The 13,869-nt window shown below is 41.5% G+C and overlaps 1 protein-coding gene across 6 annotated transcripts; it reads left to right on the top strand.

The window, feature by feature from the left end:
- The first annotated feature begins 7,147 nt into the window (after window positions 1-7,147).
- Window positions 7,148-12,399, top strand: LOC110530586 (heterogeneous nuclear ribonucleoprotein C). 6 transcript variants are annotated; one of them, XR_002474551.2, is made up of 10 exons: window positions 7,148-7,305; window positions 8,999-9,150; window positions 10,045-10,310; window positions 10,516-10,600; window positions 10,717-10,767; window positions 10,890-11,047; window positions 11,260-11,373; window positions 11,553-11,689; window positions 11,793-12,022; window positions 12,188-12,399. XR_002474551.2 is itself a non-coding variant. In XM_021613782.2 (9 exons), the coding sequence occupies exons 2-9, from the start codon at window positions 9,146-9,148 to the stop codon at window positions 11,889-11,891; spliced, it is 903 nt and encodes a 300-aa protein (XP_021469457.1). In that variant the 5' UTR covers window positions 7,148-7,305; window positions 8,999-9,145; the 3' UTR covers window positions 11,892-12,396. The 6 variants fall into 6 exon arrangements, 5 of the variants coding, with proteins under 5 accessions (XP_021469457.1, XP_036842120.1, XP_021469455.1 ...); XM_021613782.2 differs by having other exon boundaries at window positions 10,516-10,588; window positions 11,793-12,396; XM_036986225.1 differs by having other exon boundaries at window positions 10,720-10,767; window positions 11,793-12,396.
- Window positions 12,400-13,869: the final 1,470 nt, after the last annotated feature.

Raw genomic sequence — 13,869 nt, 5'->3', positions numbered from 1 at the left:
TAGGTTTGTGCCCATCGAAATGTTCTTATAAATTTAGCGAAGTACATGGTGGGTGTTGCTGTGTTGGCTAGTAATTTTCAGGGTAAGTTGCTAGAGGTAGGTAGATTTGTTGTGGAAAACGTAAAACTGCGCCATTACGTTGGATACACAATAACGTTACTCAAATTGCTTTGACCGTTGTTCAGGTAACACTCTTTGCTGTACTTCTGGCAGTACAATTTTGATTGAGAGATGTTGATTGATGTTGTAAGTTCTATTCAAGGTCCAACATTTGTGATAAATTGGGGTTTGGTTTATCGAACACGTACGTACTACTGCTGCTGCAGTCAGCCAACAATGTTTTGCAATTCGTTGAAAGTCGCTGTGGCTTGGGGACGGGTTGAGCGCCTGTTACTGACATCACTCAGAGAAAATGGTTTGTGTCATTTAGAAGGAAAATGCGTGCATTATAGCTTTGAGTCACTTTTCAGAAGTTGATAAAAGTTCCAAATACATTTTTAAAAGTAGCTGTATATCGTCAGGGTAGTCTGAAAAGATGCTAAAACTAGCAACAAAATCGCTAGATGGCCATCACTGATTGGTGGCGTTTACTGGGCTATATTTGGCTAAAAGAGAGGGAGGTCTGAATAGTTGAATAGTAAAAGTTTGTGATAAGTTCCCGGTTATTGATTTTTGGTTTGATTGTTTAGGTTACACCAGTGAATTTGAACAAGAAGTTAATGTATTCTAAACATGATCTGTTTTCATTAAGGGGAACAATGAAAGGTCCGCAAAGTTTATTGCTGGCTGAGTTTGTTTTATTTTAAAGGGACAGTGCACGTTTATCACAGTTGTGTGAGTCCAATGGCAGGGTGTTCCTATAAATTATTTGGAGAAAGACTGAATGAGTTACATGAAACATTGAGGAAATCTTAAAGGGGTACACTCACATATGGAATATTAGGAGTTTTATTTTCTGAGTTTTAATTACACAAGGGATTTTTTTTTTAGATAAAGGGTTCTTTAATATGTCTAATATGGTATGGAACATGACTATAAAAGGGTGTTATAACCTTTGACCTTTATCATGGCTATCTCTTGTGGTCTGATCAGCCGACAGAAAATAGATGAGATTCCAACGCCTACAGCTTCCACACGATGTCGCCAATACTGGCATTTCTTTGCACGTTTATCCTTGGTGGGATGACGTATAGGCACTTCCTGTCTTGGGGTGCACCCAGGAAATTATGAAAGTGAAAAAAATGGAAGATGATTTCAAGACTTGCTGCTATCGAATACAGATCGCCCCGTGATCAATTTGATCGATTATTAACGTTTATTAATACCTAAAGTTGGTTTACAAAAGTAGTTTGAAGTGATTTGTAAAAGTTTATAGGCAACTTTGTTAATTTTAAAAGTGACGTTGCGTCGTGTAAAGCTGCATTTTCCTTGGATCAGACGGCCTTTATAAATGGACATTTTTGGCATACTTTGACGGATTTAATCGGGAAAAAGACCCAATTGTGATGTTTATGGGACATATAGGAGTGCCAACAGAGAAGCTCGTCAAAGGTAATGAATGTTTTATATTTTATTTCTGCGTTTTGTGTAGCACCGGCTACCGCAAAATCTGTTGTTTAGGTGACGTTCTGGTATTTTGGGGGGGTGCATGCTATCAGATAATAGCTTTTCATGCTTTCGCCGAAAAGAATTTTACAAATCTGACTTGGTGGCTAGATTCACAACGAGTGTAGCTTTAATTCAGTACCTTGCATGTGTGTTTTAATGAAAGTTTGAGTTTTATCGAAAACTATAGTTGGCGCTCTGAAATTTCCGCTGATTGATGTTCCTGCACTGGGATTAGATTTATTAATTATAATGGAGTTTATAGCTCTTGGACATAATTATAGTTTGAACCACAGAGGAAAAAGTGGAATTGAGGCAGGACAAATTATGAGGAGCGGGGGAATAAACTCTAGTGAGGAAGAGGATGGTTCAGGATTCTGTTTTTAAACATTTGCTGTGAAGGTTTTGAATTGGCTATTATTGATTTGGTATTACAACAGAAAAAAATCCTATTTATCATCGATAATAAATAGGGGAAGATATGGTACATTGAGGTTTAGACAGGATATATTTTAAGCCAATAGGGCAGGAAAATACATAGAAAAATTGTGATTTTATAAGCATTAAAATTATTAATGAAAATAAAAATGTTTCAGTTCTTAGGGGTGGTAAATTACTGTAGATAAGGTATCCCACACTATGCAACATATTAAATTATTGATGAGACTGATTTTAAGGTTAACCCATGGTATTGTTAGATAAATTACTGTGACCCTGAAGGAGAGAGCTTATTAGTACAGAAAGGATTTGATATGGTTCGCATTTGTTTTGGCTTTATTTGACCATTAGAATATTTTTATTTTAATAGTATTAAAGTTGACAGGGATATATGACATCTGGGATGATTTAGGATTATTGATAGGATCGAGATAAAAGTTATGTAAGGACTTTAGAGATTGCCACCATAGACATGTTTTTTTCTCAAATCAATGATTTTAGATAAAGCCAAACAGTGAGACGCTTAGTTAATATTTGGAAGATAGGAGAGAAAAGGGTTACTGTTTAAATCGAAAAAAATATATATATTTAAGAACATATATAAGCAGCTCAGATACCTCTTCAAGTAGATAAGACACTTGACAGAGAATTGGTACAGGATAGATATGAATGGACGCCCAAGGGAGAATTGGACATGTGGAGAATGAAAGGGGTGCTCCTACATGATAATGTCAGACATAAGGATAATTTACTAATCTTACCTAAGTCATTGTTTAGAGTAGGCAAGGTTATTACCTGGGCAGAGCCAGGTATCAAAGGGGGGATGGGTAAGTTGTGGTCTAGGATAGGATGTGGCCGTTTGGATAATAAACTAATTTTTTAAAATGTAGCTAACAAGTAGGCATAGAAGTTAAAGATATAATCAGAACAAATGTGAAACTGTTTGTTAACCAAACCTGTATGTCCAAGATGTTATGCATTACAGGTGAATTAAAGGAGAAGGTGATTCACTCAATCCAGTCCTTGTGGAGAATAGATGTGAAGCAGCCCGTTGGGAGGGCCATACCAAGTGCTCCTGGTGACAGCCTTTGCGGTAGCTACCTGGGGACATATCACACATTGTTGGAGGGTAGGACACACTGACACTGCCGAACCATCACAGAGTTAGAGAGAAGAACCGAAACCAATATGGCTCGGGGTTTCACTCTCTTAACGAAGCTTCCTGACCCCGCCCATCACTGTGTAGCGTTCATAGAAGTGGAAGTGTGGTTTGGTCTCTGGCTGCTGATGTGTTCTCTGGGAGAGGGTGGGGCTTTACAGGAGTGTCAGTGTACCTGTGTAATGGGGGAGGGTGTCCGTATGGGGATTACATGATAACCAACTTGGGACAGTTCTAAGGATTGGAGAAGAGGGTATCCTTATAGCATAGGGGATCCCACAAAGGTGGATAGGTTTTCCATGATATGGGGGAAACCTGGGAGCACTGTTGAACTTTGTAAAGTGATGAAATCCTACTAACCATCAAAACTATTAAGCTCTCTGATGCAGGGACTTACACCCTCGGAATACAAAGGACCAGGACAGACACGATGGGTGTGTTTTCTATTAAGGTGCTGCCAAAACCACAGAGGTCCCAGACGAACCAGAGCCAGACACACTCCTCTACCACCCCTGGACCGAAACTGCCACCTACCACCACTGTGTCAAATCTCATTCAGGTAATTAACGTTAGAGACTATTCAGCTATTGATCAATTAGGCACTGAGACTGGTTTTGATGGTAGGGACAATTTGTGGCTGTCTTATATGAGGTATACAGCTAAGACCCTGAAAAGAAAGGACTACATGAAACATTGGTCATGCCTAGACCTGTTCTGGCTACACACCCATTTGCTATAGGAGAAGGAGAGGGGTGGTTGTGTATTCTGAGAGGTTTTTACCAAGTTCAGCCTAATTCAACTCTCTGTTCCTCTTTGAGCCTTGTGTTTCCTACAGTACCTCCTCATCGGGCCCCTTGGGGTGTTAAGGCATATGGGGGCAATTACAGTTGCATCACGGGTACAGGTAATGGCATTGATTATGGGAGATTGCCTGAAGCTGATTGCAGTAGTAACATAACCATTAATGCCACTTGGCCAGTTACAGGCCTAAACCAAACTAGTGGTCTGGCTGATGTGTGGTGGATATGTGGACCCAAAAGACTGCTGAGACCCATTCTTAGAGGAGACTGACAAGGTACGTGTACTCTGACCAGTTTGATAATTCCACTGACCATTGTTGATGTTACTGCTGAACAGCTGTTGGGCTCTGTATCCAGGGGACCTGAAAACATTCCATCCCATGGGAGACATAGACGTAGTGCTCCATGGACAGAGGATGTAGTTGACATACACACTAACCTGTTGGGAGTGCCAGTGGGGGTTCCTCATGAGTTTCAGGCCTTGGGTAGGAATGATGGACTCTGGCACTTACTACCTATTATAGGTCCAGCCATAGTGGATGCTAGACAGACTGCATGGATGAATTACATCTACTATAATCAACAGCGTTTTGTGAATTACTCCCGTGATGCACTCACTGGTATGGTGGTTACTGGATTTCTGACCCTAATTCTTGTATTTTTATTATTGATGTGTTGTGCTGCTTGCATCATACCATGTTTTAAGAAGTCTGTTACAGATGTGGTGAATGCTTCAGGCATGATGCCTTTGCTTGATGCTCCAGTTGGAGATGCTGATACTGAATCAAGCTTTCAGGGGAGGATGGGACTGACTGAGGATGACCCATGGTATGCTGTGGGTGAGGTAGTAGAATAAATATTACACCACCACAGTTCCTTGTTTTACATTTTTTTTTAATGATAGGTTTTCTTTCCAGTATGTTTGTTCTCCCTGTTGTGAAGGTTTGGAGTCCCTGGGTGGCATGGTGCCCACCTGGTGCAGGATAGGAGTAGCTGAGAGGACCAGATGGTTTATAATAATGCTTTGCTCTGCTTTACTCTGTTTTCCATGACCAAAGTTTTATCCTACATCTTACATGTCAATAAACAATAAAGTCTTATCCTGTTTTTGTCAAAAGGGGGAGACAAAAGCATATATCACTTGTTGATTCGTATTTTTTCTTGGATGATTTTTCTTTTCTGTTTTTCTGTAAAAAAAGAAAAAATAATAATAATAATAATAATGTTAATAATAAATGTTTTATTATTTTCATGAAATGCTATTAACATATTACTATGTTGGGACCGCTGAAATAAAGGATAATGAGTGACACCCTAGCGGGTGTCAAAAGGGGGACTTAAATTTAACACCATTTTCTTTTATTCTGTTTTTAAATTAACTGTTGTTCTCTTTTGACATGAGGGTTTTAAGTTCCTAGGTGGGTGGTAGCCAATCTAGTACATAGTGGGATCGAATGGAGGACATGAAGGTATTTTAAACTTTGTAACTGTTATATGATTCATTGCTGAAAAGGGGGATTGTTGGATCCTGTGTTTTACATTATAGCCATTACCATATATATGATTGAATATTATCTGCTGTTGGCTTGTGTGGGTGTATGTATGTGTTATGCAACATAGCTGACTTGAAACATTGTTAAAAGTTTCAGGGCCATGGGCCTTTCTCATGATGGAAAAATACAGAAGACAGGACCTGTGCAATGAGTTGGGGGGGGGGGGGGGGGGCACATTCAGAGTGTGGGGTTGCAGAACAAGCGGTCTTTTGTTAGATAACAGGAGCCAGGTGCGAGATAACGGTATCGAGCATGAGCGCATGGATGTTCTTCACAGCAACAGTTACATCTATCAACAGAAGCGCCAAGAGGCGGGGACCCGCCTGAGCGCCTGCAATAGGCTGAGCAAGTTTAAACCATGCCCAGCCTCTACTGTGATTGGCCAACAGACGGGTTGGAACTGTCTATCACAGTATAAAGAATACTGTTTACATACATCTTGTCAGTTCCCTGTTCTGCCCTGCGTGGTATTACAGTGAGCCCGTATATACGAAAGTTGCATTTGCCATTTATTACTTAGCTAATAAAAAATACATAGTATAAAATTGGTGACTCATTGTTATATTTATCCTGATACCAGATTCAAATTTACGCAACCCTAACAGAACATAGCCTGTTTAGTTGTTGACATGCAAATAGGCATATATTTTCCCATGCTGTGCCATAGCCTAAGTTCTCCTCTTTTCATTACAGAACCACAATTAGTATCAGAGAGAGAGAGAGAGAGAGTGGTGTTGTGTGTGTGTGTGTGGATCTTCATTAAATCCTTGAACTGGAACAACTGCTTTCTCGTGTTCTGAACGGGCACCTGGTGGTGGTTGCTACCGGCCTAAAATTTTTTATTGGTCCTTCGAATTCATAAACAACCCATATTTTACACTGTCCTTTTGAGTTTTGAAGCAGTCTTTACCTGATAAAGTCATGTTAGGATATGTCAGTTATCCAGGGAGAGCATTTGTGCCGAACCCACTAAGATTTTCAGATGCCTAGTTTATGTCCAGAAGTGTGTAGGAGGGAGATTCCGAGATGTCAGCAGTGTGCAGGAGGGCATGGGACAAAGGAATGTGTAGTATCGGTGGAAAAACTGTGTGTCAATTGTGGGGGTGTCCTGTGCGAGAGGTTGAGATTGCCAGGGTCTGAGGCAGTGACGAGAGTAGAGGATGATGGGTCAAGTGTGAGTTGTAGGCCTAGGCCAATACAGAATGTTACAAATTTGTGCTTAAGTAAGATTCTTACTTTTGCATTCATTGCATTGGTTATCATCTGTACAGCAGAAATGTAACGTAAATCATAGAAAATAGATGTTGTGGTGGCAGCTGCAGAGAATTACTTGGGCGTATCGGAAGTTTTACTGCAGAAGAGTTACAATGTGTGTTGAACGAAGGACTCCCCTCCTCCCAGGCTGTCAGCCTGGTGTAGAATCAGTATTGGAATAGGGTAGTGATTTTATTTATTAAATAGTGACGTGTGGTTACTTGGTGGTGCAAGTTTTTCCCTTTTGCGTCACAACTGTTAAGGTGATTCAATACACACTACCGCACAGTAGGTGGCAGCATGCATTAACGAAATGTGCGAACGCCATTATACCGAAGTAGAAGAAGGAGTCTTGTCTACCTCCCCTTTGTTGGGTGCTGCGCCATTTCGTGCAGGGTTGAAAACAGCTTATTTTAGCCGCAAGAAGACGACCGTAGAACTAGCACTAATGACTGATTTAGCTGAAATATAAGCCATTTAAATCTTTAAGCTCCCGGTGAGTATTTTTTCCTCTGACTTTGCAGTATCTTTGGAATTTTATTTTTTAACGCTATGTATTTTTCTATTTGAGCGAGCGGCTAGCTAACTCATTATGGTTCAATTTCTTAAAGCTAGGTAGATGGCAAGTTGGCCCAACAACAGCCTAGCTAGCAGGATCCCATTACTTTTTATACAGTTTTTGCCAGCTTTTGTTGTCTTGCAAACAGTTGTATAAGCCGAGCTTTTTAAGACAATAACTGCGACGACAGCTTTCTTTGTGGACGATAACTACAACACGGCTGCAGTTCAATGTGTTAACTTTGCTGGTTGGCTAACATGTAAGCTAACTAGCTAACCTTGTGGATTTTATCTCTAGCGTGCTAACCTTGTTGAATTTATTTCAATTTTGACCATTTTTGTTGTTGTTAGATATCCATAACATGTTGCACATACGTTTAGGCTTGTGGTGTTTTTATTTTATTTTTGTGATTAGCTGGTTTTGGAGTCCGACTGGTACAGGAACGCTATTTTTGCGGGAATGTTTTTTTTTCTGCAAGAAATGCTGGTTGTCCATTGTTAGCGAATATATTAATGTTATTTTAGGTTCATAACCGTATAATTAATGTGACCGACGACAGACATTTGTTATTTTTGTTACACTAATTAAAATTTACTTTATGAATGATGCAGTTATGTACTTTGTCCTTGCTCAGTCTCTTTGCTAGACCCAAAAGCAATAGAAAACTAGCTAGGTTTATCTAATATAATACTATAGTCTTTGACTACTAGTTAGCTCGATGGTGCAGATTGAGGTTATTTAGGCTGCCTTGGCACGGTGTGGGCTGGTAAAATTGTGTAGTTTTTAATGAACCTGATTTAATCAAGGTGCATCTTACACTAAACAATAGTGTTAAAGTTATCAGTAAGTGCCATTCAAAAGCGATTCTAGCTACTAGCATTTACTTTGGAAGTCAGGTGGTGAATCACGAATGTTCAGAGTTGTGGTGCTGTGCCTCAGGTCTCCCTGCCAGAGACCCCAGCACTGATTGATTAGCTTGTTAGATGTCACTCATCATTAGGCTGGTCTGGTCTCATCTGTGGTGCATGCCTAGTACACTGTCTTTTTTATTTTCACACTTGAGTTCTTTAAAATTAGTCGGGACATTCAACTCTGCAGTGCACAGCTCCCGCCTCCCACACACCACCTCATGCGGTGCTGCTGTAGGCCCATAAGCAGCGTGAGTGTTATGGTGGCCCCTGTGCATTACATACACTGCTTGTGAAGTCCTCAAAGTAGGCGTAGTACTACCTTTTAGCAACTCTATATGTTCATGCAAAACAACATCCCAATGTTATTTCCCTGTGTGCATCACAAATGACTACTCTTATAGTAAATCTGAAAAGACTTGTCAGTGATTACCACATTATCTACTACGACTTATCCCTGTAATGGATGCCTGAACCATAATAACACAATCTATCAACATGTTGATACATTTGCATAATATGCAACTACAAGTACTTGAAGCATATTGCATCTCTGATTGGCTAGGCTGCTTCTAGTCTTACATCATTTGTCCTCTATAGGATGCCAATAACCCTGTTTTTCCTCTGTATTTGACACATAACTGAATTATGTACTAAACCAACCAGGTAAGACTAATAACCCTGTACAATGTCACTGAGGTGTGTTCTGTCGCCCGCCTCAGTATAAGTCGTGGGGTGAAGTTCTGCATTCTGAGGGTGCTGCTGGAGTTGTAGTTTTTGCTGAGAGCACCCAAGACACCTGCCCGCACACACTGGCCTTGCCCTCAGTGTCAAAGAACTGACAGACGACCGCCGTGCACAAAGACGCTATGGAGTGAGTGATGGTTATTTAACCCCCATTGGTTGTTATTAACGCTTACTTTTTTGACACACTGGTTGTATGCGGTGCCATTGAGATTCTCACTCCCCAATGTCCAATTGTGCCCAACCTCCTTTGCGTATTAGCCTTCCACAAATTACCACATGTGCCACTAATATTATGAGCACCAAATTTCCAATTTGTACACACGTGCCTTTCCCTGCCCGTAGGCTTAGAGCGCTAAATATTAGCCTGGTCCTGTTGCGTGACGTCTTTCCTACTCTTAGACGCTTGTTAACTGTGACCCCTGCCCAGATTTGCAATTCAGGCAATATAAAACAAACCCCGCTCCAAAACTTGCATATTGCCCCCTCCACACCATTCTAATATCCTGTTGTCTGAACAGTCAGTGGACACTCGTGTGCATCCATTTATTTGTAAAAAATCAATTGTATTGAGTGAGTTTTGGTTTGTATATCAATTGAAGTGTGATGTACAGCCACAAGTATGATGTAATGGTGTTTTTATATATTGTGATGGGTGTTGTCTGATTATTGCTGCGTATTCAGGGTCTTTTTTACAGTAGGACCGTCTGGATTTGCACCAGAGAAGATGTACCACTGATATTAAGGATAATTATTATACTACCAACACATGGACATCTGGAGACTTTTTAAGATGCTACACAATCACAAAACAAACCATTTGTGGAGGTGACAGGGCTGGAGCATAAGATGCTTCAAAACTATTTGATGTCTTGGTGATGCTGTTGATATAGGACCTGAATAAGGTCAACAACAGTGTTTTATTAGGAACATTCCCTGCCACTCTGTTATTTATATAAAAAGATGGTTGAGTAGTGTTCTTGCAGTGACACAGTTGATAATCTCAATTATCTCTCTCCACCAGTCGGTCCCCCACCACTAGCGCCCTGATGGCCAGCAACGTGACCAACAAGACAGACCCTCGCTCGCTCAACTCCCGGGTCTTCATCGGAAACCTCAACACGCTACTGGTCACCAAGACTGACGTGGAGGCCATCTTCAGCAAGTATGGCAAGATCGTGGGCTGTTCTGTGCACAAGGGCTTTGCCTTCGTCCAGTTTGTCAACGAGAGATGCGCCCGGGCTGCTGTAGGGGGTGAGGACGGACGCATGATCGTGGGACAGGTGCTGGGTAAGAACTAAAGCCAGCTTCTGGAGCTGGTGAGCAATGCCTCAAATTGGCCTCAGGGTTCTTTGGGTAATGAACAAAACTGACATTTTAGGGTACAGCATCTTGCCTGCTTGGAGGATAACTGTTTTTAAAGGTGGCTGTTTGTGACTACTGAATATGGATAAAGATTGTATTTCCAAGACTGACTCTGTCCTCTCTTCCTCAGACATTAACTTGGCCGGAGAACCCAAACCCCACAGGTCAAAGACCACAAAGCGCTCTGCGGGAGACATGTACAGGTCCGATTCAATGTAAAGAACCACATTTTTAAATACCTAATATTAAAATATGAACATGGTGTCTTTCCCCCTCTGCCTCTTCCACTGCATGTATCTTTTTTTGACCACTAATTTTCTTCTCCCCACAGCAGTCCCACATTTGATCTGGACTACGACTTCCAGAGAGATTACTATGACCGGTGAGTCCAGTGCTTTGTCTGTTCCCATATCCTGTTGTTTTAGCTCAAGTTAAATAAACTTAATATGCAAGAGGAATTAGAGTAAATGGAAAAAGTTGGTTCATTCATTACTCTATTCTCAGAGTGTATTCGTACCCGTCCCGCGTGCCCCCTCCTCCTCCACCCCTGTCCCGAGCAGTGATCCCATCCAAGCGCCCGCGGGTCAGCATGACTGGAGGGGGTAGCCGCCGCACCAAGGCCAGTTTCTCCTCCAAGAGCAGCCAGAGGGCATCAAGAACAAGTTAGTACCCAGCCCTCTGTTCTAACCACTCAACTGACATACTACTCGTAATACACTTGCGCGCTAGCAGAGTTACAGCACTCTGGTGCAGTACATGCTGTCAATGCTTAAGATGAATCAGGTGGCTAATGACACTTGTCAAACAGCTTCATTAGGCAGTGTGGTCAAAAAAGCTCTCTAAAACCTTTATCTTCTCCCGCTTCCTCTCTCAGTGAAAACAGATGACCTGCAGGCCATCAAGAAGGAGCTGACGCTGATTAAACACAAAGTAGACTACCTGCTGGAGAGCCTAGGCCGCATGGAGAAGGACCACGGCAAGAAGTCAGGTAGGGTGCAGGAGGGTCACCTGAACCATATGTTCAAAGTTTAACAAACGCATTCATGAGCTAGTTTGTACTGTTTATGTATCTCCGTATTCAGCAGACTTGTATACACAGATGGATTTCATCTTCAGCTTTCTTTGACGCCTTTTTATCTGTCTGGTTTGACCTGTTTCTCTGGACAGAAGGGAAAGGTGCCAAGCCTGAACCTGGAGCGGTGTCCTCACTGCAGCACTCCAGCAACAAGAAGGAGGAGAGCATCAAGAGGGAGAGGGAGAACCAGGAGCTCAACGACTCTGAGGGGGACCTGCTAGAAGAGGAGGTGGGGGGGAGAAATGTCATGATGCTGCAAAAGATGAATGGCGGTGTATTTATGCTTATTGGATTGTTTGTACTCACCACCTAATCAATCGTTGGTCTCTCAGGTAAAGAGTCAAGAAAGGGATGATGATGACGAAGAGGAGGAAGGAGAACATGTGGATGGAGACGATGGTGACAGTGTCAACGGAGATGAGGATTCATAGACAGACGGATGCACACTTGTACAGACAAACACATCCACAACTTCCAGTGGGACCTCCGACTCCTATTTTAATTCCCACACTATGAAATGTCACTCACCTGCCCCCACTACCACCCTTCCATTGTCCCACAGGTATATATTTTTCTTGACGCAATTTAGTTTGTCCCCATTTCAGCCCCCTCCTATCATTATTATACATCTAGCATTGTCCTGCAGCCAATTACATTGGAACTAGCTGTAGGTAGCAAGCAGTAATACGTGATTTGCTGTGCTGCTGTTCCTTTTTTTGACCAGCAGAGAGCAGAAATGGCTGTTTATTCTCTGACCTGAGCCACAAGTCAAATCACCACATTGGCATTACTAATCAAGAGATGACAACTTTAAAGATTGGGTTAAGGTTTGAAGAAACGGGCCCACCTGAGTATGTATGTTCCTTATATTCATGTCATTATTTTTATACTAAGTTGTACTGTAATAAATTGCGATTAAATACTGTGATTAATGCTTTTTATTGACTTGAGGCAGGTTTTCTGATGAAAGCATTGTGTACATCACCACCACTATTTGGAGAGGTTACTTTGTTTGGATGTCAGATGACTGGCCCCGCAAGTGCTTTATCATGGTTACACTTAGACTCAAACAATGGTCCTCTCCTTGAAATCCAATAATGAGCATAATGTTTAGTACACATTCAATGCATATATTGGAGACAAACTGCCTATTTCTGGGCTTCGAGCAATTCATGTTGAAAGAATGTAATCCTTAAAGATATTCAAGTAAATGCAGTGTGATGGCATGTTTTTGGCTACAAAATACCTCTTAACTTTGGTAAGCTATGTCTGAAATTAACCAGAGGAGGGTATAACTATTTATTAAAGGATCCACAAATACAAAATTGGCACAGTGTTTAGCTGGAAGTTTACATACACTTAGGTTGGCATCATTAAAACTTTTTTCAACCACTCCACAAATCTCTTGTTAATAAACTATGGTTTTGGCAAGTCAGGACATCTTTGTGCATAGCAATTGTTGACTGTCTTGAAACGGCTTGGGAAATTCCAGGAAATTGTTTTGGCTTGACATGGGAAACATTGTAGACCGACAAGTCTGACTCATCCTTAGGAGCGATTTCCAAACACCTGAAGTTACCACTGTTTGTATAAACATGACCGCTCAGGTAGAAGCGTTCTGTCTCCTAGAGATGAACGTACTTTGAGAAAAGTGCAAATCAATCCCAGAACAGCAAAGACCTTGTGAAGATGCTGGAGGAAACGGGTACAAAAGTATCCACAGTAAAACAAGTCCTATACCGACATAACTTGAAAGGCTGCTCACCAAGGAAGAAACCACTGCTCCAAAAAAAGCTGAACTACGGTTTGCAACAAAGATCGTACTTTTTGGAGAAATGTCCTCTGGTCTGATGAAACAAAACTAGAACTGTTTAGAGGAGAAAGGGGAGGCTTGCAAGCCAAAGATTACCATCCCCAACGTGAAGCACGGGGGTGGCAGCATCATGTAGTGGGGGTGCTTTGCTGCAGGAGGGACTGGTGCACTTCACAAAATAGATGGCATCATGATGGAAAATTGTGGATATATTGAAGCAACATCTCAAGACATCAGTCAGGAAGTTAAAGCTTGGTCGCAAATGGGTCTTCCAAATGGACAATGACCCCAAGCACACTTCCAAAGTTGTGGCAAAATACCTTAAGGACAACAAAGTCAAGGTATTGGAGTGGCCATCACAAAGCCATGACCTCGATCCTATAGAAAATTTGTGGACAGAACTGAAAGAGTGTGCGAGCAAGGAGGCCTACAAACCTGACTCAGTAACACCAGCTCTGTCAGGAGGAATGAGCCAAAATTCACCCAACTTATTGTGGGAAGCTTGTGGAAGGCTACCTGAAACGTTTGACCCAAATACTAATTGAGTGTATGTAAACTTCTGACCCATTGGGAATGTGATGAAATAAATCACTATT

The sequence above is a fragment of the Oncorhynchus mykiss genome, chromosome 8 (genome assembly GCF_013265735.2).
Source record: "Oncorhynchus mykiss isolate Arlee chromosome 8, USDA_OmykA_1.1, whole genome shotgun sequence".
NCBI classification, from domain to species: Eukaryota; Metazoa; Chordata; class Actinopteri; order Salmoniformes; family Salmonidae; genus Oncorhynchus; species Oncorhynchus mykiss.
Note: the sequence above shows the minus strand (reverse complement) of the source record. Positions and strands in the feature narration are given on the sequence as shown.